Below are 25,332 nucleotides of genomic sequence, written 5' to 3'. Positions count from 1 at the left end.
CTCAAGTAACCACAACATTTTCTCACCTAGGAAAATCAAGGAACTAAATCCCAAAAGCCATGCTGATCACCTTCAAAGCCCTGTCTCTCTTCTGTGCATCTCACAGGCTGCTAAGGGGAGATTCTCTACCTCACATATAGAGCCTCTACTGACCCAGTTCTAGCAGACATTCTACAAATTTGTAAGTCCAATGGTGGCAGAAACCTTAGACCTCAATCTCTACTGCAGCTTACACAGAAAATGCTGGGGGAACAGATATGTCTTACAAATAATACAACTTCTTTAGAACCACCTTCCCCTCCATGTGAAGTTAAGGATTTCTCTTACTTTATTCAAGTGCAACCTGGATGCAAAGATGGGAAATAGCAAATTCACCCTGGTTCGGCATCCTTGTTCCTTATGGACAGGGGGAACATGTTAACACCTGCCCCAGGGTTATAGTTATTTATATTTACTATACAAAAGCTTCTTGCCTAACACTAAAAGGATTACCTCACCTGGGGTTATACAAGACGTCTGTAAAATACAAGGGCCACAGTACTAAACTACTAGGGCTCCAAACTCAGTGGGAATGCACGGCTAGGCTGCTAAAGATCCTCGCAGATCAACAGCCTAGTAAGTACCTGCAAACATAGTATTGAACAGTGAAGGAGCTTGAGCTATCAAAAATTTGTCAATGTCATGGAAAAAGAGGCACTTTCAGCAACCAATCCATCAGTTCCAGGACAGTACTAGCATAACTACATCAGATACTTACATGTGACAAATCCACAGCATGATCACAGCTTACTTTCTTTTTTATTTCTCTTTTCTTTCTATACATAGTCTACATCTTTGAAGGTGTATAATTTTCTACCACTATGAAGAATATAGTCTAAGAATACTAGTGCCACCTTGATGTAAGTTATCAACACATCTGCCACCTGATCCTCAGTTTTACTCGCACTCTTTACTTTTGCGGTACAGTATACAGAACCCTGTACTGTATCATTTCCTAATGGTAAAACTCAACTCGTTCATTTCATAGTGGTGGGGACCACCATCTGCGGGGGGATCATACTGGCCTCAGGGAATATGCACCCTCGTCAGCATCTTTGTAATAAGATCATGTTCAGCTCTCTTTTGTTGACATGAACATGAGAATCACTGCAAGGATCTCCTATGCCATTCTCTCTGCTCATATGTGCTCCCCTTCTTCTGTAGACAAAGGCTATCAGCAGCTTGGGCAGCCACAGCTATGTTTCCCTGCATCTACTGTTCACAAAATGTCAAGCTTTCAATCACAAACAAAGTCTTTGTCATTACCAGCAGTGGTTTGAGCCAGCAAGGAGCCCCACTGCCATAGAAAGGCCCATCTACTCTTCCTTTGCTGTCTGATGTAGGTGGACAGACTCATCACCCATTATTTCTTTGTAGTGCACTAAGTGGGGTGATTACACTCTGATATTTGGAAAAAGACAAATCAGTTAAATGTGGCATAAGACCCAATATTAACAAATGCTAAGCACCCTCTGTTTAAGTTGAAGACAGGTGTAGTGCGACGCTGCAAAATCATTGCAAAAGATTTGTTTCTGCCTGCTGTCTGAACTAATATCTTGTCCTTTCTTCTTAGGAACTTAGAAAGTTGCTAGAATAACAGGATGTGTGTTCACCTGCATCTTCTCTGAAGGATATGAAGTCAAACTCAAATGTATGTCAGTACTCAGCGACTTCAATCCTATGTGATTTGTCCGAAAATGACAGACTTTATGAGGAACGGACCAAACAAATGAGGCAAAATACTGGACATTCTGAGAAAATCTGGACAGTTCAGAGCCATGGCAAGTTGAGTGAAACATAAGGGGCTGTGTTACACTGTCTTCCAGAAAGTACTCACTAAGTGGCTAAGTGCTTTACAGCTTTGAAAGCCAGCAAAACCTTTAGCATTTTTATTTTTTTTAACTCTAACTAGTAGCACTTGTAGCGGATAAAGTTCCATGAACAACAAAATTATGACAAGGTCAACGATCAGAACCTTCAATTATTTACTCTTGAGATGTATGTCAAGATTTACCTCTCAACGTCTTTCTCAAGTTGAATTTCTTGGCATCCACGTCTTGAATACATAATAAATTATGATTGGAGGCCCAATCATAATCCTCTATGTAGTGCCCACTCTGGAGGGGCTGAGACATTTTTAGGAATTAGCAGGTTTTATTTGCTTTATTATTACTGTATATACATTTTTGATGGAAAACATTTCTCCAGAATAATGTTTCAAAGTTAGCGTAGGATATGAAACGGTTGAAATATTTTACATCCAAAATATGAAAGTATTAAATAATGCCTAAACAAACGCATATACAGTGGATATAAAAAGTGTACACACCCCTGTTAAAATGCCAGGTTTTTGTGCTATAAAAAAATGAGACCACAATAAATAATTTCAAAACTTTTCCCACCTTTAATGTGACATATCCTATAAAGTACAGTTTTGTACCTACCATAAATGTAGATGTCTGATAGATATGCAACTGCAGTCATAACATATGGGTTGTCCTGCCTCAGGCAGCCCTCGGTCAGCCGGATTCCAAAGTCTGGGTCCGACGTCGGCTGATGTCGCATTTCTCTCCGACGTCAGAGCGGCTGGAAAATATAAGCATCAGCCGACGCCATCTTCTTCAGTGTTTCTTGCCCCAGGTGCCAGGTGCCCTCCAAGGAAGGCTGTAATCAAATTGGAAGACAAAAATAGGTTTCCAGACAATAAATAAGCAATAAACAGATACACCATAACAGATATCCCCAGCTAAGGATAATAGGGAGAGGAGTGGACCCAAGGCATGGAGGGGATGGAGGGAGGGAAAACCCGACTGCAGTTGCATATCTATCGGACATCTACATTTATGGTAGGTACAAAACTGTACTATGTCCTTCAAGAATGCAACTGCAGTCATAACATATGGGTTGAATACCATAGCTTAGCTGGGGGTGGTGGTATGCTCTATGAAAAGGATGGTGTAGCTATCAATCCCTGCAGGACTGCCGAAGCAAAGCCTGCTCTGGATCTGGAATATAAAGGGAGGTTGTAGTGTTTGGAAAATGTATGCACGGAGCTCCATGTAGCAGCTTCTAGAATGTCCTTTGTAGGCACCCCTCTTAAAAATGCTGTAGAGGTGGCTGTAGCTCTGGTGGAGTGTGGTCTGACATTGGCTGGCACACTCTTTCCATGGAAGGAATAACAGAATCTAATGCAATGTCCAATCCATTTTGAAATTGCCTGTTTGGAAATTGCTTTTCCTTGTACTCCAGGGGCGTAAGCTACAAAACGTTGATCAGACTTCCTACTGGTCTTGGCTCTGTCTAGGTAGTAGCAAAGTTGTCTGTGTATGTCCAAGGTATGTAACAGTCTTTCCCCTTTGTTCTCAGGATTGGAAAAGAAAGTAGGCAGGCGAATTGCTTGATTTAAAGTAACCCTGGATACCACTTTTGGCAGAAAGGTAGGGTTGGTTCGTAGGGAGACCCTGTCTCTGTGAAAAGTTATGAACGGTGGTATTGCCATTAAGGCCTGTAATTCCAAAACCCTTCTTGCTGAGGTTATGGCCAGCAGGAAAGCTGTCTTCCAGGAAAGAAATTGTAAATCCACAGAAGCTGCTGGCTCGAAGGGAGGTAGAGTCAATTTTTCTAGGACAAAATTGAGGTCCCAAGCTGGTACTGGTGCCTTTCTTGGGGGCTTTATATTCTTGATTCCTCTAAGAAATTGCCTTAGCAAAGGATGTGAAAACACAGGAGGATCAGTGTTGTATCTAGCTGAGATAGCTGAAGCATGTATTTTTATGGAAGAGTATGAGAGTCCGTTATGTAACATATCTGCCAAGTATTCCAGAATGAGTGGGATGCTCAAAAGTGATGCATCATGCCCTTGTTGGTATTCCAAATGCTGAATCTCTTCTATTTGGCTGAATAAGCCTTTCTGGTGGATGGTCTGCGGGCTTCTGTTAGTATCCGCTGAACTTCCTTGGAGAGAGGTAAATTGAGGTTATTTATGGGATTTCCCAAGCTGTTAGCTGTAGAGTCTGGATGTTGGGATGAACAGTCCTGAAGTTGTGTTGAGTCAAAAGCTGGGGCCATTGTGGAAGGGCCCACATTTTGTTGTGACATATGCTCCGTAGCAGTGAGTACCAGTGTTGTCTTGGCCAGTCTGGAGCTATTAGGATCCCCTTAGGTTGCTCTGCCTTGATCTTTAATAACACTGTGGTCATCAGTGGCAGGGGTGGAAATGCATAAATTATTATTGAGCTCCAGTTGAATGAGAGGGCATCTACTTTCCATGCTTGTGGATGATATGTCCTTGAGCAGAACTTTTGTAAGTGATGATTGAGGTGGGAGGCAAATAGGCCCACGTCCGGCCTGCCCCATGTCGAGGTGAGTCGTATAAAGATGTCTGGATGTAGCCTCCATTCGTGGGGGTCTAGGAAATTCCTGCTTAGACTGTCCACCAGAACATTGTCTTTGCCTGGAACAAACTGGGATTGTAGCTGTATGTTTAGACCCAGTGATTTTTCCCAAAGATTCATTGTCAGTCTGCAAAGGGGGTAAGAATGAGTGCCCCCCTGCTTGTTTATGTACCACATCACAGTGGTGTTGTCTGTCCGTATTAGTAGGTGGCCTTGTTGAAGTTGTTATCCAAAGGCCTCGATGGCATGCATTACTGCTAGCATTTCTTTTTGGTTGATATGCAGATGTGTTTCCTTTGGGGACCATTGCCCTTGAATACATCTGCCTTCCATGTGCGCCCCCTATCCAAGGTCCGAGGCATCTGTGGTCATTGTCTGTGTTATCTGAGGTTTTTTGAATGACATGCCTGTGTTTGACTGGCTTACTGTGGCCCACCATAGAAATTCCTTTTGAAGACATGGAATGAGTAGGATAGTTGCTTCTAGGTTGTTGCTGTGTTGAGAACATAAGCTTTTTAAGTACCATTGAAGCTTTCTCATGTGTAGTCTTGCTAGTGGGACCAAGAGAATGCAGGATGCCATGTAACCCAAGGCCTGTAGGAATCTCCTTGCAGTCATCTGGGTGAGCTTTGCTAAACTTTTGAAGTAATGAGTTAACTTCTTTTGCTTGTCTTCTGTCAGGTAAGCCATTTGAGAGGCTGTGTCTAGTTTGGCTCCTAAGAAGGTTATTTGCTGGGATGGCTGAAGTCTTGACTTTTGAAAGTTGACTGTGTATCCCAGAGCCTGTAGCAAGTGTATGACATAATTCAAGTTTTTTGTCAAAGTTAGTTTGTTGTCCGCTTGTATGAGGCAATCGTCCAGGTACGGGTAGATTTGAATCCCCTGGAGCCTGCAATGAGCAATTACTGATGCCAGGCATTTCGTGAATACTCTGGGCGCAGTAGATAAGCCAAATGGCAATGCTGAGAATTGATAGTGCTCTGGCCCTGCAAGAAATCTGAGGTATCTTCTGCAGCTGTGTCTGATAGGGACATGCAGGTATGCCTCCTTGAGGTCCAGAGTAATCAGCCAAGACCCCTTGCCCAGCATGGGAAGGAGTTGCTGTAAAGTCAGCATTTTGAACTTTGGTACTATGAGAAAGGTGTTTAGAGCGGACAAGTCCAGTATTGGTCTCCATTGATATTTTTTTCTTGGAACAAGGAACAGTCTTGAATAAAACCCCTAACCTTGTTCTTGTTGTGGAACTTTTTCTATTGCTTTGATCTGAGCAAGCAGAGAAATTTGCTTGATAGCCTCTGCCCTCTGATTTTGTGGAAGGTTTGGCATGCCTTGTTTTCTTGGCAATGTATGAAAGTGGAACCTGTAACCGTGGTCTATAATGTCCAAAATCCATTTGTCTTTTGTCAGTTTGTGCCAATTTTTTGAAAACAGAGATAACTTTCCGCCCAAAGGAGCTTCTGTTTGCTCCTTGGTCAGGGGAAGCAGAGGAAAGTCATTGAGATTGTCCCTGCGGTGCAGGAGAAACCCCTGTGTCACTTCTTTGGTTTGCTGGTTGCCATTGTCGTCCCCTGTAGGATCCTCTGTATTGTCCTCTTCCTCGGGCACTCCTGTTTTTGCCCCTTTGAAATCTTTCAGGATTAGGAAAGGACCAGTTTTTAGAAGGCCAGTTCCTGCTGAATCTGGGCGGCTGAACCTGGAGGAAATCCTTGACTGTCTGAACTGACTTGGCTTTTTCCTCAATGGACTTTAACACATCTTTAGCATTAGCACCAAAAAGCTTGTTCTTTTCCAAGGGTGCATCACGAAGTTTTGACTTAACATGATCTGGTAAAGGTTGTTCTTTTAGCCATGCATGTCTACGAATGACCGCCCCTGTCATAGCTGCCCTACATGAAGCCTCCAATGCATCATATCCACACTGTAAAAAATGATTGCTAACCTGCTGAGAGTTATGCACAGCCTCCTGCAAAGACTTCCTATCTAAAGGTTCAGGAGAGGCCAAACTTTTCTGTAAATCATCTAACAGGAAATCCTGATATTGAAACATGTGAGAGAGACAATTGAGAGCTCTCATAGATAAAGTAGTAGAGGTGTAGACCTTCTTCCCCCATCTCTCTAAGGACCTTGCTTCCCTGTCGGAAGGCAAAGGATTTTTGGAGGTGGTAGCTGAAACCCCTTTAGGCCCCTGGGAAATTGTTTCTAAATCAACAGCATGGGCCCTAAATAAATGAGAATGGGTTTCTGGGACCCTATAGTATCTGTCAGGCTTGACAGGAGCAGGAGGAAGAGTATCAGGGGTAACACTGGAGTCAGAGTATAGGTCATCCAAAACATCAAGCACAGGAGGTATAGCTAAGGGTCTGTGTTGAGGCTTTTTGAGGAAGGTTCGAAGGCGCTTTCTGGAATCAGAAAATTCCTGGCCTTGCCACTTAAAATGCTCCCTCATGGAATGCAGAACTTCCCCAAAAGAAATATCCTCAGGAGGAGAGGCCGAGGGAATGGAGTCCTCTGCATCTGAATACTCATAGGTCTGGAAGGGCTCTTGCTGGCTTTCGGAGTGATCAGAGTCCTCAGAATCTTCATTTGAAGGCAGAGGGTCAGAGGGTTCAACCCTGGGCCTCTTATCAGGAGGAGGCTGGGATCCTCTCTCAGGATGGGCCTGGGAACCTCTGATCAGGGAAATTAAATCTGCGGCCATGGACATGATTTGAGTTTCAGGAGTAGGCTGAGGTAATGTTTTAGCAGTAAGATGCTTGGACTTGCTGGCTGCCTTGGCACGTGTGTAGGCCTTGATAGACATGGACATGGGAGGCCTAGCCGCTCCACGTGCAGGGGTGACCTTATCAACAGCAATGGTCTCGGGCATTTCCTCGGTTTCGGTATCCGGAGGAAAATCAATAACTGGCGGAGTGGCCTCCGGTATCGGTAATGCGGTGTCTTCGGTTCGGAGCGGTGGAATAACCACCTCAGAGGGAACCGGGGCACTCGCGGTTAGTTTTGGCATGGTGTCGGTGCAAGACGCGGGCCGAGGATGTCGGTCCCAGTCTTTTCGTTTCTTAGGAGTCTGCATTGTCGGTTGTTCCGACGGCATTGTATAATCAAATTTTTCGCCGAAAAACTCTTCAGCGAACTCCGCCCGGCGCCTGAGTGTGCGCTTGTTGAAGCGAGCACAGGCGGCACAGGCCGAGACATCGTGGTCTGGGCCAAGGCAAGGAAGGCAGTGAGAGTGGAAATCCTTATGAGGTATTTGTTTACCACAAGACAAACAATTATTTACTTTTTCAGTAATTTCTGACATCGGCTGAGGCAAGAAAAGGTCCCCAACGGGGTACTTAGATTTTTTCATGACTTCGGTTACGAAGAATACAGGAGCTGACCGACCGGCACTTGCGAACTGCTTCTGCTTCGGGCACCGCGCGGCAAGAAAGACTGGGGAAGATGGCATTGGCTGATGCTTATATACTCCAGCCGCTCTGACGTCGGAGAGAAATGCGACATCAGCCGACGTCGGACCCAGACTTTGGAATCCGGCCGACCGAGGGCTGCCTGAGGCAGGACAACCCATATGTTATGACTGCAGTTGCATTCTTGAAGGACATCCTGTACAATTCAACTGAAAAACAAACAAATCTGTTAGGAGAAAAAAATATAAAAAAATAAAAAAACATACAATAAGCTGGTTGTATAATTGTGCACACTCAAAAACTAATACTTTGTTGAAGCACCTTTTGATTTAATTACAGCATTCAATCTTCTTGGGTACACACCTGTCATCAATTGAAGAGACTCTGATTAACCCCAAATAAAGTTCAGCTGTCCTAGTAGGCTTTTCCTGACATTTACTCAGATGCCTGCTACAGCAAAGCCATGGCTCGCAGAGAGCTTACAAAGCATCAAAGGGATCTCATTGTTGAAAGGTATCAGTCAGGAGAAGGGTACAAAAACATTTCCACAGCATTGGATATACCATGGAAGACACTGAAGACAGTCATCAAAAAGTGAAGAAAATATGGGACAACAGTAATGATACAAAGAACTGGATGTCCCTCCAAAATTGATGAAAAAAACAAGACAAAAACTGGTCAGGGAGACTGCCAAGAGGCTATAGTAACACTGATAAAGCTGCAGGAATTTCTGGTTGTGTACTTCATGTGACAACAATCTCCTACATTTTCCATATGTCTGGACTATGGGGTGGTGTTGCAAGATAGAAACCTTTTCTTAAACAGAAAACCATCCAGGCCCAGCTAAAATTTGCAAAACAATACATCAAGTCTCCCAAAAGCATGTGGGAAAATGTGTTAAGGTCTGATGAGACCAAGGTTGAACTTCTTGGCTACGATTCCAAAAGATATGTTTGGCGCAAAACATCCCCATGGTGAAGCATGGTGGTGGCAGTATCAATGCTTTGAGGTTGCTTTTCTTCAGCTGGAACTGGGGCTTTAGTCAAAGTGGAGGGAATTATGAACAGTTCCAATTACCAGTCACTTTTGGCCCCAAAACCTTCACGCATCTGCTACAAAGATGAAGAGGAATTCCACCTTTCAGCATGACAATGACCCCAAGCATACATCCAAATCAACAAAAAAATGGCTTCACCAGACGAAAATTAAAGTTTTGAAATGGCCCAGCCAGAGTCAAGACCTAAATCCAATAGAAAATCTGTGGGGTGACCTGAAGAGGGCTGTGCACAAGAGATGCCCTCGCAATCTGACAGATTTGGAGCACTTTTACAAGGAAGAGTGGACAAATACTGCCAAGTCAAGATGTGCCATGCTGACAGACTCCTACCCAAGAAGACTGAATGCTGTAATTAAATCAAAAGGTGCTTCAACAAAGTATTAGTTTAAGGGTGTGCACACTTATGCAACCAGCTTAATGTACGTTTTTTTATTTTTTATATTTTTCCCCTAACAGATTGTTTTTCAATTGAATTGTACAGCTTATAGGTCACATTAAATGTGAGAAAAACTTTGCAATGATTTATTGTGGTCTCATCTTTTTATATCACCAAAAACTGGCATTTTAACAGGGATGTGTACACTTTTTGTATCCACTGTACATGCAGTTACATATACATACAAAAACAAAAAGGGACACAGACACACATGCACAGATACAGATGCAGAGAGGCAGACTCATACAAACATATGCACAGGTGCACATGCGAATACTTGTACACAAGCACTTCTCTTTTGGATTTATTTTTTTTTCTCCATCTCACTTACCATGCCTTTTATAACAGCTATGGGAACTCTGAAGAAGTTTTCAGTCTTGGTGTTGGGATATTTTGCCAGATTAGGCTCTCTACTTTTTTTTTCTCAGTCAGGCTTGACTTAAACATTAACATTCACTGGAACACTGAGTGTTCATTAGGTATAACTCATTCTCCAAACCTATTTTCTAAAACATTTTAAAACTGCAATTCTCTCATTAAATTTTGTGGAACCAATAATTTATAGGAAACTTTACATCTTGACCACTTGAAAATTCGTAACCTTATTTCAAGTGGAATAATATCAACCTTCTAGGGCAACTCACTTTTGTGGCAAAGACTAGAGTGTAAGCAGCATCATCATAATTTACTCTTTTACTACAGCTCTTAACTTTCCATTTCTCTAGAACCATCAAGGAAGAAATATGGAACATTCATTATATAGCACAGCTTAAACAATCTTTTTTCATCCCCCACTGGGACATTCCCAATGGTGGTGTCTCTATTTAAGTCTTACCTAATACTGCAAAGAAAAAATCCTTCAACTCCCTTGAGCTACTAGATCATGTCACACTTCTCAGTCTAACAATCTTGTACCAGGTCATTGTAGCAAACAAGGCAATCTACTCTGATGAACCAGACATTTCCTCCTACTGATCTGCCAGTTTTGAAGACATATCAATGTCTTTCAATTCAATCATGTCCTTTCCAACTTGATTTTAACTACATCAGTCTCATAGGTAGTTCAATCACACCACCAGAATTGTCACCCAACAATTTTTTTTTTCCAAAATAACTTAATGTTGCAGAGAACAACTTGAATTTCAGGCCTTTAAATTTACAATCCTTAATCATATCAATAAATTGAGAATGTTTCCTTAGTGTCACCACTGATGAATTTTGCTACATGAACACCATTCAGTCCACTACTGCCATTTTTCTACTTCACTTCCACAGTTTCCATAACGTGCTCTATTACATAAAAAGTGGATAACTCAATCAATAAAGCCATGGGCTTTTGAATCTGACCTCTTTTTTCACTAGTGGTGAATGTTTTTGCCAATGCAAAACCCAAGGCATCTTAAGTGAAAACAAAAGTTATATACTCAATATAACAATGAATATGTGTTGTCTGTTTCCTTCCTTCCTCGATTAATGGGTTTTGGACAACAGATCCAACTTCGGACACTTTTCAGACTTAGGATCCCACAGCTCAGGCTTCTCCTCTTACCCATAATCCCCTACAAACCTTAGATTACCTCAGATCTCATTTGTCACTCTCAACATTCAGACATGGTTGCTGTAGCTCAGGTCAACCAAGATAACTCAAAAGTTTCTAGTCTATTCTTCATTTTCATGTTTTCCCATCATTGCTGGAGTCATTTTGACTCTTTTTTTAGTTTTTGCTCCCTAAAGTGTTGTTTAAAAAAATAACTTATTAGTTTAACTGGGCTTTGTAAGTGTTTAGGCCTCCTGCTGTCCCTCTTGTCCTCCCTCTCCTAGTAATTTTTGTGCATCATTTTTGGTACTTCCTTCATTCTACCTCATTTCCGTAAATAATTTTATTGCTATTACTGGCATTCTGCCTTTATTTGCCTTTTTTTTAGTTATTTCCTGGTATTGTGATTAACGTGGTTTTGTTAACTATGGCTGACAAGCAAACTGGTTTTTAACAAGGGTGTCATCTGTGGGTATAAAATTACTAATTCTGATGCCCATTCAGTGTGTGTTTATTGAACAAACAAAAAACCCACTTGGAACAAACTGTGCTGTAACTAAACACAAACGTGAAGTACCATAAACTGCAATAGCACAGACCACGGTCGATTATGAACATCAAGCTTTGGCAGAGAGAAGGAACAAGCTTGTGCTGAAAGGTCTTCTTCCTTCCTCTTTCTGTTTCTGGTGCATCCCCATGTGCTAATAAGCCTGCAGACAAATCAAAAGGATACAAAGGTGAAAAGATAAAACAGAAAACTAAGGAGCCAAGGAAACATTCCCCTGACCACTCTCCTTCGTCAGCTCTGGGTTTGGTTCCACTTTCTAAAATTCCAAGGGCCTCAGATCTGGCTACTTCCTGTGATCCATCATACTCCTCCTTAAAGGGAATCCAGGTTTTCTCCAGAAAGGATACCTTCTAGGTTACATTCAGCTTTTCTGCAAGAAATGCAATGTACGGCTTCCAGACCTCATGCTTCTTCATCTTCCTTTCGGTCTACCAGAAGTCTATCTGAAGTGGATGCGAAAAGAATGAGGAAGAAATTCCTCAGGACACAAATTCAGTTCAGAGTTCTCCTGTCTCAGTCTCCCATCAGACTTGTGAGCTTCAGAGCTTTCTAGATGGCAAATGCTGCTCCTTCTCTGATATGTCCCCCAGTTTCAGAGGTGTCACATTCAAAACTACCAAGATTGTCCAAGATGTATCTGAATCTGTGGTCTTCATCAATTCTGGCATCTTCTCTGATCCAACCAGTGCAGAAGCTATCAGCGTTGGAGTGGTCATAGAGCCATAGCTTCAGCACCCCATCAAGTCTGCATTCTTTCATTTTAGTTTTCAGATAGTCCAGCAAATCACTTTTCTCATCTTCCAGCAAAACGCTATAGACCCTTAAATTAAACTTTTGGTGTTTTTCTGTCTGCCCAGTAAAATGTGCATTCATCTGATCAAATCTCGTAACTGTCCCTGCCACCTTTTCTTGAATCTTAGCAAACAAAATATCCACAATGGACCACAACGGAGCTAAAATCCTTTTACTAAAACAACATGAAAACCATAAAAACAAAAGAAAATAAGGTGCAGCTTAAGCAGAGAAAATGGATAAGCACTTTCAGCATAATAGCCTTCTTCAGATCTGAATGTGGATATTTTGTCTGCTGTGTTTCTCTTATGTTTCCTAAGGACCTTCAGTGATATTGCAGAGGCTTATTCTTATTTTCCTGAATTTTCACCATTCATTGCACAGAAAACTCCATTACCAATGTATGGTACAGCAGGCATTCAGCATTATGAACACAGGTTCATAGGTTGGTAGTAGGCTATCGGCCCTAGGGCCTATACAAACCTAGCCATAACAATTCCCTGGCAATTTCTTCCCACATTATTTACTTCCCTGGTGGTAATTTCAAACCTCTGTGACAAAGCTCAAACATTTTTAAATTACATAGCAAAAAAGCACCACAGTGAGGCTAAGACACTATATTGCATCAAAGAATAAACACCTGCTCTTAACCAGTCATAATTTTATCTTCCAACACTTACCTTTGAACTGGTGCACTGTTTTGAACTGTGCTGCTCTGTTGATCACACTTTGGAACAAGAGAAACAGCATAATGATTTCCTACTCGCTGATGATTAACAGTGTACTCTGGTTCTGTGCTACTGCAAAGGTTTTCCTGGTAAAGCAAAAAGGAAGAAAGAGTACCAACTTAACTAATAAAACACATACTTATGTAATAATTCTTAATGCATCTCAGCAATTTCTAAATAAAAATGTAACACAGATGTTTGTAATGGTAAACTGTACACAGCTAAGTTCCTGATTCTTCACATGCTCTTACTAATCTGTGATCTTCACAGTTCAAGTGAGGAGAGGGTTATGGAGAGGAGGAGGACTACTGCTTCCAGACCTACAAGAGTAAAGTCATGATGTTCTCTGCAACTTTCACATTTTCTGGAATATTTTTTTTCTCATTATTAGTCTGATGGCTTAATTCTAAACAATTGTATTCAAATTGCTGCAAGACTGAAGTGCAGTAATATGTTTTGAGTGTGCAATAAGACAGCAGATTTTAAAAAATCCACACATAAATATTCTTGTCAGGAATACTGTGTGAGCAAATGGCTGAACTCCCTAAACATAATAAGGCCTTGTTAAGTTTAATTCTGTTGACTGCCAAAAAAGCACAAAGTCTAATCCAACTGTATTTGTAGTGTTGAATATTGTAAAACTGATAAAAGAACTGAAAGAGTGGTCTTTAGAAAAGGGAAGGCATGAATTACATATAAATGAATGGAAACTGTATGAACAAAACATGCATAATAATATTCAAGGGGAGGAATGAAGTTTAAGGGAAGGCAGGAACTGAACAATTTATGTAATGCTGGACTGATGATAGTTCTAAAGAAAGAAACATGCAATGTATAATATACATAAAATAGAAAAATGCTAATATTATTTGTTTTCTTTTCTATTAATGTATGTTTGCCTGTATTTTAAGTGATAATTCAATAAAAGTGTTTAATAAATACTGAAGCATAGTGGAAGAGACCACAGAACCAGAAACAGTTACATCTGGGATAAAGGACAATTGATAGTAACATTCTGCAGATAAAAATACAGGTATGGGGTCCAATTTCCATAGCACCTGTGCTGCTCAACTACTATAAAGTCTTGCAAGAATAGTGACCTGAAAAAAAAAAACAGAAGAAAAGAGTGCCAATTTGTGGTACAGAGAAATAAAGCCATGAATTTGTCCCAAGTTACTCAGGTTCAAATAGTGAGCCAAAGTAATGGAGAAAAAGGCAAGAAAGAGACAGCAGTGAGAGGGCACTGCTGAGGAAAATGTCTTAATAGCACCTGGAGTTCAGCCAGCCAGAGTCTTGTGCAATGGAGGCACACTATTATCTCCTTACAGCTAGATGACACCTCCAGGTGTTTCTGTAGTTACATCCTACTGATGCCTCTAGGCATCAAACATTTCTTGTTCATATTTGCATCTGTAATTCCAAAACCATCTATATACAAAGTATCAAAAGATCTTATTTTACAGCTTACACAACGGTAAACACAATTATAGTGATATTTAACATCTGTCAGTGCAGGTAAAGAGATACAAATTGTTTATATAATATTTACTTATATTGTCATAAATTTCTTTTTGTAAATATCTCAACCAAGTAGCACAGACAGAACTCCTTAACCTTGTATAAAAGCTCTCAACTTGAACAAAATGCTGCTGACAGTATGTGTGTAACTTCAGTAATTACTGAGAAGTAGTAATTAGTTTATAAAATAATACAGACTTAATGGTTACTGTGTTTACTTTGACTTATAATCCAGTTTAAGACATAGAACCTAAAGAATACTACCACTATAAAATTAGCTTGTGCTGGACAGTATGACATTTATTTATTTATATTTGTTGACCGGGAGTGTCCGACTGGAAGTAGGTCCATTTTCAGCAGAGGCCCGGGGAGAAAAGCTCCACATTTTTTTTACATTTTTTTATTAATCTGTATGGATCCAGATATACAAATATTTGTTTGAAATACAATGACATAATTTGATCCGATCAAAAAGCTTAGGCTCTGCTCACTGGAAGTAACAGTGAAAACTTCCAGAGCTCCAATGGAAGGGAATGAGGTTATGGGCCTATCATTGTGTCTGCACACTCCTTTTAGGGATGATGGTGAGCTGCAATACACATCCCACTGCTAGGTCTAGTAATACAAGTGGCAATGTACCCGCTGAGAAAACAAGGAAGGGTGAAGCAAACATGAGAAAAAAAAAACAACCAAAGATGATAGCTTGCCGGCCTCCCATCTCCTGCACTTTAATACTAGCTGTAAAACATACTAGGCTTTGAAAGGTGAATTCTCTATGAAAAGGAAGGTCTTGTTGAGAGGGGACATTCATTTCCAAGAGGAAGACTTATAATGCTACTGCAACTAAATAGAGCAAAGGGGGTCAAAAGTGGCAGACTGGCCGGTGGCTTGATGGTTAAAAACTAAGAGCAGTCAATGTAAAGTTGGACTAAAAGATCGCTACTTAAAAAAGTATACATGTGACATATACTGTGTAAATGGAAAAAATGTTAATATGGTTTGCCTTTTTTTCTAATGATATATGTGTTCATATGCCTTAAGTGATATTAATAAAGGTGTTAAAAAATAGGGATAGTCTAAAAAGTACAGCAACAGAAGCCCTTACCATTTAGCAGATTCTAAATAAAAAGGCTTATGCAGCAGGTGCACCCTGATGAATTATTATTATTAGGGGTAAGGTAACATTAACTACTCTCTCCAGCAGTTAAGAGATAACATATCAAACAATTTTGCAGATAATGACATTTTTAAAACCATGCTTGCAAGGGATATAGTTCTACTTACTCAAGTTTACAAGTGACTGAAACATCATCCACATCAATAGTTTATATACAAATCCAGTTAAAATATCACAGCATTTGAGACAAAGACCACTTACTAGAAGAACCAATTATTTAAAGCACTGGCATACAGTGACCAAGTGTTGCATCGTGATTTGTATAATGCATCCTTCATTCTGTTTTAATTCAAATATATGCATTTACCACCATTTTCAGCTCTTAGATTGCACAAATCACCCTTTAACACCCATAAAGTTACAGCAACTTTAAAAATAAACAATTAAAAACTGGGAAATGCTGTTACCCAAACAATTTCAATACTGTAGAACAGGAATTATGTTGCACTTCCACAATTGAAGAAACTGGATATTAATACAGGGAACACAAAGTTGGCAGCAGTGGAAAAATGTTTCTTGTTCCCCTTGATAGTTTTAGCCTAGACTAATAGAAACGGACTACAAAAGTATATAATCGGGGTCATCAATATATATAGACAAGTGTCTTCTAGCACCCACATAAGTGCTCCTTACTGGGAAGATCCAAAATGAAAGCAATAGAAGCACAATGCCTCAAACATCTTGGGTTATGAAACAAACATCTGCTAATATTATGGCTATGACACAGGCCATGAGATGACGTTTGGTAAAGTCATATTCCTAAAATTAAAATAAAACGAATAACACATGCATACATAGATGTACTTATTAACCAGCTTAACTATAACAGACATAATCCAGCTGCAGAAGGGAAAGCTTCCGGTGTGTACAGTAAGAGTGGCACAGTACAGCAGTAGTTATCACTGTGAACACAAAGCTCTTTTTTTTCCATTTCACAGCTCGGGTGCCTTATGTGTGGGCCCTCCCCATTTGAAGATCATTTTTGCTGAATGCTCTGTTTTTTTCCTAATCTCAAAGCCAACAAGTACATGAAACTGATTTTCTAAACTGCTCACAGGTATGCATGCCATAAAGGTGCATGTGTAAACTACTCCAGTTTACTTCCATATCTCAGAACATATATCAAAGATGAATTAGCAGTCCTTACATTTGTCCAAAAATGTGTGTGCATGCCTTTCAACAGTTTATCATATAGTAGATTAGTTTCTTTGTCTTGTGTCCAGTTAATGCCATGACAGGCTCTGACCCCCCCTCCCCATAGCCCAGAAAGTGAGAAATGAGATCATTAGAGAATGAATGAATAAGCACTTAGTATTAATACACAAAAATAATTATGTAAAACTAAATGGATATTAAACTTGCGGGCTGATTGCCCTCCTGAGTTGAATGCGGTTGTTCCTCTGAAGCCATCATTAAAGGCAAGGAGACCTACCACTGGATAAATAGAAGGTGTGTTAGCAATATTCCACCTTGATAGGCTGTAGATTTGCATGGAGAAGGAGTTGTCTCTTTTAAGACTTTTTATTGGCTCTTTCAAGCCTATAAATTTAGTTAATGGAGTCCCTAGTCATCACGATCTGATGAAGGTTTTACCAAAAGCGCTTATCGTACATATATTTGGGATGGATATCTTGATGTTTTACAACTTTTGTGGTATTATCCAGCCTTGGAATATTAAGGATTTGTTGGCAATTCCCTTGCTTTTTCTTTGAGGGATACAGCAACGCTAAAAGTATATTGTGAATTTCAGTGTTTTTCACCTGCTCATTGGCGTACCTGCCAGCCCTGTGAATGTGAACTAGCGGCATTGGAATTCACTTTCTGCTGATTGAGGAGCTTAGAGAATGGACAGTGAGTTTTGGCAACTGTTTCTTAGTGATTGGCGTACCTGTAGCATTTATTTTGTTTGAATTACTAACGCTGAAGGTGCATAGTGAATTTCTGCTATTATTCAAGAAATGTCGCTATGTGAGAACGCTTTTTGAATTTATCTTTTTGCATTTGCCACATGGAAGTGAGCTTTGGCAACTGTTATACTGTCTGGTACATTTAGTTGTACCAGAATATTGGAAACAAACTGTGGGTTTTGGCAGTATCGCAAGCCATTAGTGCAACAATTACTTTATCCAACTGTATCTTTCACACAAGAGCATATTTCTCTTAAAAGCTTTTACTATGGCAGTTAACCACCACTGATTTCACTGTGTTTCCAGGAGCGATTTAACTGCACGTCAAAGAACGCTTTGGAGACGGTGCATATGCCTCTATAGAAGCGGTTTTTACAACTTACTAATTTGATGAGTATGGTGCACACGCCTTCGTACAAGCTATTTCTATACTCTATAAGCTGCTGGGGCAGTTTATGCAGATTTTATAAGTGAAAATGGTCTTTTAATAAAAGATTTAACAAAAGTATAACTCTTGCTTTTTGAAACCAGTAGCCGTGGAGTAGCAATCTGATTTATCTACATTTTGTGCTTTTTGCATTTTGCTACTTTGATAGTGAGTTTTGCATTTTTAGTTATTTTATATCTTACAATGTAAGCAGCAAAAGTAGTTTTATTTATTTATTTTTTTGTACTAGAATGGGTAATACAAAATATGAGAGGTGGATCTTAAAGACTGCAATATTGTGAATTATTATGGCAGCTTAGGCTTGATGCAAGTGTTTATATGGGATTAAATGATGTTTTAGCAATAAGCAGTATGTCAAAATTACGTGCTGCAAAACTGTGACAATCTTCATTTTAAATACAATTTGTTTTAATGTATTTATATTATTTTGTGTGTGTTTTTTGGCATTGTCGTAACACAAATTATTAGTATACATTAAGTGAGATATCTTTATTTGCTGCTCTAGTCACATGATTTCCTGTTACTATGATTTAAATATTTGCAAGAACAGTTTTTTTTATCAGTTCCGATGAAGTCCATGCATGTTAATGGGAGAAAAGCACTTAACTTTACAAATTAATTAATTTCTGTATGTTTTGGAGTTGCAAGGTTTTCTGAATGAACTTGGAAGCTTTTTCATTCTCCTTGCTCACTGGGTGTTACTTGGGTTTTGTCTTGGTTCAGTGAATCTTTAGACCCAAGGTTCTCTCTCTCTTTTTTTGGTTCTGAGTTTTATAATTGATAAATACACTATCTTTCCCATTATTGTTGAATTTATCAAATTAGCTTTTTTATAAGATAATCTGTATGTTTTCCATAAAAAACAAATTTCTTTAAAAATTTTTTTCTCACTGTGTTCTACTTACTACTTTATCACCAAAATGAATTCCCAACACACAACTTTTTTCAATGTAAATTGCATTCCACCTCTCTATCTTATCTCCCAAACATTTATTTTTAACCTTATTTAATGTTGTACCTACAGTGTATATAAAAAGTTTACACACCCCTGTTAAAATGCCAGGTTTTTGTGATATAAAAAAATGAGACCACAATAAATCATTTCAAAACTTTTCCCACCTTTAATGTGACCTATAACCTGTACAATTCAATTGAAAAACAAATAAATCTGTTAGGGGGAAAAATATAAAAAATAAAAAAGTACAATACGCTGGTTGCATAAGTGTGCACACCCTTAAACTAATGCTCTGTTGTGTGTGCAAACCCTTAAACTAATACTTAGTTGAATCACTTTTTGATTTAATTACAACATTCAGGCTTCTTGGGTATACACCTGCCATCAATTAAAGAGACTCTGATGAACCCCAAATAAAGTTCAGCTGTCCTAGTAGGATTTTCCTGACATTTACTTAGTTGCCTGCTACAGCAAAAGCCATGGTTCGCAGACAGCTTACAAAGCATCAAAGGGATCTCATTGTTGAAAGGTATAAGTCAGGAGAAGGGTACAAAAAAGTTTCCACAGCATTGGATATACCATGGAACACAATGAAGACAGTTATCAAAAAAATGGAGACAATATGGGACAACAGTGACGTTGCAAAAAACTAGACATCCCTCCAAAATTGATGAAAAGACCAAACGAAAACTGGTCAGAGAGGCTGCCAAGAGATCTAGAGCAACAATGAAGGAGCTGCAGGAATTTCTGGCAAATACTGGTTGTGTACTACATGTGACAACAATCTCCCCTATTCTCCATATGTCTGGGCTGTAGGGTAGGGTTGCAAGACGGAAGCCTTTTCTTACACAGAAAAACATTGAGGCCTGGCTAAAATTTGCAAAACAATACAACAAGGCTCCTAAAAGTATGTGGGAAAATGTGTTATGGTCTGATGAGACCAAGGTTGAACTTTTTGGCCACAATTCCAAAAGGTACATTTGGCCCAAGAACAACACTTCGCATCACCAAAAGAACACCATCCCCATGGTGAAGCATGGCAGTGGCAGTATCATGCTTCAGGGTTGCTTTTCTTCAGCTGGAACTGGGGCTTTAGTCAATGTGGAGGCAATTATGAACAGTTCCAACTACCAGTCACTTTTAACCCAAAACCTTCAGGCATCTGCTAGAAAGCTAAAGATGAAAAGGAATTTCAACTTTCAACACGACAATGACCCTACGCATACATCCAAATCAAGAAAAGAATGGCTTCACCAAAAGAAAATTAAAGTTTTTGAATGGCCCAGCCAGAGCCCAGACCTAAATCCAATAGAAAATCTGTGGGGTGACCCGAAGAGGGCTGTGCACAAAAGATGCCCTCGCAATCTGACAGATTTGGAGTGCTTTTGCAAATATTGCCAAGTCAAGATGTGCCATGCTGATAGACTCCTACCTAAAAAGACAATGCTGTAATTAAATCAAAAGGTGCTTCAACAAAGAATTAGTACAAGGGTGTGCACATTTATGCAATCAGCTTATTGTACATTTTTTTTTTATTTTTTATATTTTTCTCCTAACAGATTTGTTTGTTTTTCAATTGAATTGTAAAGGTTATAGGTCACATTAAAGGTGAAAAAAGTTTTGAAATGATTTACTGCGGTCTCATTTTTTTATATCGGAAAATACCTGGCATTTTAACAGGGGTTTCTAAACGTTTTATAACCACTGCATTTATTGTAAACAATCTACTACACAAATATGGATTCTTTCATCCATAGTCTATTTTAGTTATTATATCACCTGCATAAATCAGAACTGGAATGTCAACACCTGTTTGCATTACATACTTTGCATTTCCATTTTACAATTCACCTTACTTACTACCATATTCATAACTAAAGCAAAGATACCACTCATAGGACAACCTTGTCTTATCCCATTATTCATCATTATGCCTTTACATAATCAGCTATTTACTAGAATTTTTATTATTGCTATACCCTGTCATACAAACTTTAATTTTCTTACTAAAATTATATGCCTGTATTAATTCCTGCAATGCCTTATGAGCTTTCATATCAAAAGCTTTATTAATATCACCTACCACAGGCTTGACGTCATTTCTTCTATTTAAAACATCATCCCCAATTTCTGTATCATTAACAATTCTTGACATCCCTCTCCATTTATACCACATACATTTTCTTCCATTATATTTGACATCTTATTTTCCAGTCTTAGTTTGAATTACCTTAATAAATTTCTTATAATCTGTATTACTTAATACTACTGGTCTCTAATTTTTATATCTTCTTTTTCACCTTTTTTTCCATCTGAGTTTTAATATTCCACTACACAATTCTTTGTAGTGAAAACCTCCATTTAACCATTCACTCAAAACATGTAACAAATATTCTTTTCGCCATTCCATTAAATTTTTATACATTTCATATCCCATCTCATCTGCTCCCACTTCTGAATCGATACTTACCTGTCTAAGCACAAACTTATACATGGTAATACCTGTCTAAGCCCTAACTCATACACGGTAATCTTTTTCAAATACTTTATTTACTCAATCTGATTTTTTTTCTAGTTTCCATAATTTATTACATTCTTTTTTTTTTTTTTAAACATTTCTTCCACATAATGAACTACAGTTTCCATAATCTTTTTGTTTTCTTTATACCTCTCCCTTCTTATTTTTCATTTCTCTCATTATGCTATCTTCTTCCACAATCTTACTAAAGTATACTGGCATGTTTTCCTTGTTTCCTTGTAATATATCTTTGTTTATATAATAAATTCTTAATTTTTTCATAATTTGTTTAGTAGAATTCTTTTTCTTTGTTATAATACTCTATCATTCTTTTATAAATTTTCAAAAGCATTTTCATACATTTCTAAATATCTTTTTCTTCTGTAAAAAATATATATATTTTCTTTTAAACGTAATCCACCATTCTGACCAATTAAAAAAAAATGCCTTCATAGCAACATGAACTCTTCATAAATGCATAATTTCTCCTTTTCTTTTTCATTCCATTCTTTTCACTTATTCTTTTTATTCCATTTCCTATTTTTTATATATTCTTTATTTTCATTCATCTCCATCTAAATTGCTAAATTATCTGTGAATCCTGTTACATCTGCGTCTCCTTCTGCTACACTTATTTCTTCAGGTATTATAAAGTAACCAATTTCAGATTTAAGGATACCTCTTCTATATGCCCAGAATATTCGACTCCGCCTAACCAGTTTACCACATTTCATAACTTCTACCATTTTCCTTATGTCCTTTCCTTTTTTTACCACTTAAATCACAGTTAAAATCCCTTATAATAATATTCATGTTGACTACTATGGAATCTAATATCTGTTGACATAAATTTTCCCTTTCTTTACAAATAACATAAGTGTATAAAGCTATAGCTCTATATACTTTTAATTGCCATCTTAAATCAATAATAGTTACTCTTCCCATTCTTACTAGTGTTACATCTGATATATTCCTGCTCTCCTACATTACACTGCTATTCCTGAACGTTCACTTCCCAAATTCCATATTCTATTTCCACCCCATATTTTTTCTACTTGCAGTCTTTCATTTAAGAATCTTATGTCTTCCAGTGCAATTACATCTACATCAAACGCGTTACACCATTCTAAAATCCCTATCCTTCTTAAAATATTTTTAAAACTTACATTTACTGAAATAATTCTGATGTTGTTACTTTCATTTTCCTTAAAGAACATCATTTCCCTTTTCAATTTACACTACCCATTACCCATTTTCTTTACTTTTTTCTTTTAAGTGTCTTCCTTTAATCTTCCTTTTCTTACCTTTCACTCTGCTTCTTCCAACAGAATTATTTTTTCTTTCACCATTTTCCTGTTTACATCTTCATCACTAACTTCTAAATCTTTCTCTACCTCCTCACCATCCTCTTTGCCTTTAGAGCTAGAAAACACAGTGTGCAGAGAAAAACTGAGATTTTCTACTGTACCAGGGAAACTGAAAGGAACAGATTGTAGAAACAAATACATAAAAATCTAACCAACCATCCACAGCTGCAGCTTAAAACAAAGGCTTATTTATTCCAACAAATAAAAACAGGTTAGCTCTTTCATGCAGTCCTCTACACTTCATCAGACCATAAAAACACAAATAAAAAGTTTCTTTAAATAAAACAGTTATAATCAAACAATAAAGAACTTCAACTAATGCAGCAATTTCCTTGCCTTGAGGGGAGGTTTTTAAGAAACAGATGTATTGTGCCCTGGTGGTCTACAGGCTTGCACAGAGATGATCTAGTTGAATTCCATTAATCCAACTTGATTTACTAAATTACCTCCTCTAGGGGTGAAATTCAACTGTTGTAAAACCATAAAACAAAAACTGTGTGTTGCAAATTCACTAATACTCTTAGCTAAAGCACTAACAGTGTCACTCATATGAGTATCTTTTAAATGCTCCAAGATCCTGCCTTTGAAACAGCGATTTGATTTTCTATATAGAAAGATCTACAAAATTTACACATAGTCAAGTAAACAATTTTCAGACATAAACTCTAGGTATAAAACATCTGTTACTAGATCTACAAACATTCTGTTATCTGAAATAAATACATCAGACAAATTACACCATGGGCAAATGTGTCTCCGACAAATAAAATAACAAGTAAAAGCAAAACCCTGTAATAGGAAGCATGATGCACAGCTACCATAAAATGAAAAACTTTAACATTTATACAAATTGGTAAGTGCTTTCACCATTACAACGATGGCTTCTTCAGACCATTATAAATACAAAATGCTAGAAACAATATTAAATATTTATTTTAAAACAGAGTAAACCAATAAGAACATTACTCACATTTTCAACTCTCTCGACACTAAATTTCCCATGAACGTGTGTAATAGCATGATGACATCACTGATGCCTTTGAAAGCCCCTTAAAGAGCTACTCACAGCAATAATAAAATATGTACATTTCCCCCTATACCATTTGTGTATATATATATATATATATATATATATATATATATATGCATTTATATAAAATCAAGCACATATAGACAATTAAAATCTCTAAATAAAAAATAAGATAGGATGCATATATATATATATATATATATATATATATATATATATATATATAGATATATATATATATATATATATATATATATACAAATGGTATACGGGAAGAGAAGCAAATTTAACCTAGCAATCAAGGAATGTCAAGAGTGAGGTGTGAGATTTAAGCTGTTGTATGCAGCTGTCTTCAAAGTGTTTTTTTCCTGGAGGATCAAAGTCATTTTTTGATGTAGAACCAGGCAAAGGAAGAAATAAAGTTTATCCAACAAAAATAAGTCAGCAAGTAGAAGGGGACTCTGCTTCTCATTCTTTTTATGCCAAGTTTCATGGAGAGACTTTGCCAGTGAAATCTTTTCCAATGTTACAAAGGAAAATGCTTGAGAGAGAGAGAGACAGAATAACGCACAAAAGTTGACTAGAAGAATCAGCAGTACCTTGGACTTGAACCAGAGCCTGGTCTTAAGAGATGGAGGTGAGCAGGAGGAAGACCAGCAACTCTGAAATTACTGAATAAGTGGAAAACTATAAAGCATCTAATCACATTTGTGAAATATGGTTTTGCAAGAAAATGTGGCTGAAAAATACTAGACTTTTGTTGACTTTGTTTTACTTGTGGGTGGACTGAACACATACACCCCACTTTATATCATTAATGATTAGAAGGCCACTAAAAGGGGAATTAACTAAGTAAAACAATTTTTTTTGTTCTTACTAGTATTTGAATAAAACATATCTTTATGTAAGTTACATGTTATACACAGTAAAACAGTTTTGTTTAGTGTGTAGTCAGTGGAGTTTAGATGTCTGCAGCGGAGGGCAGCTGTGCAATCTTTTCTTAGTGAAGTTTAGAAAGACTAATTGCCGAGTACATTTACATGGGACAAGATGTCTGCTGGTGCAAGCAGTTAATCTTGAGATTCTGAGCATTGTTTGCTGGGGGAAATGCAAATATTAAATGTATAATGGCAAGCAGTTCAGTGTAAGTGGGAAGACATGCTGTAGCATGCGCTTTAGCATAAGTAGTTTAGGTTAGATAATGCATGTAGGTGCAGCCGTCAATTTGGGGCAACTGCTCCCTTTTGCAGGGTTAAACTTCCTGTTTTTAAGATGAATATAGTTTTGTATGTTTTCTTCCAAGGTAATAGGGGATGAGGATGTTTTGTATTTAGTTTCTTGAGTGTTTTCATTAAAACAAAGTCTTGAAAAGGTGACATAGGTTCAAAAGGGGATGAAAAGAAACAACTGTACAAATCTACCCACCAAACGTTAGTATATGCATTTAACACAAAAGA

At 38.1% G+C, this 25,332-nt stretch overlaps 1 protein-coding gene across 3 annotated transcripts in view; it reads right to left on the bottom strand.

Annotated features, from left to right (window-relative positions):
- The window catches only part of SENP7 (SUMO specific peptidase 7), a 2,310,641-nt gene that overhangs the window by 671,662 nt on the left and 1,613,647 nt on the right, over window positions 1–25,332 (bottom strand). For all 3 annotated transcript variants that reach the window (XM_044071599.1, XM_044071598.1, XM_044071600.1), the window contains exon 15: window positions 12,908–13,041. In XM_044071599.1, coding sequence (XP_043927534.1) covers window positions 12,908–13,041 — 134 coding nt within the window. The remainder of the gene's footprint in view (window positions 1–12,907; window positions 13,042–25,332) is intronic.

This window comes from Protopterus annectens, chromosome 5.part0 (genome assembly GCF_019279795.1).
Source record: "Protopterus annectens isolate FY-2018-M chromosome 5.part0, PAN1.0, whole genome shotgun sequence".
Classification (NCBI taxonomy): Eukaryota; Metazoa; Chordata; order Ceratodontiformes; family Protopteridae; genus Protopterus; species Protopterus annectens.
This window is presented reverse-complemented; position numbering and strand designations above follow the sequence as displayed.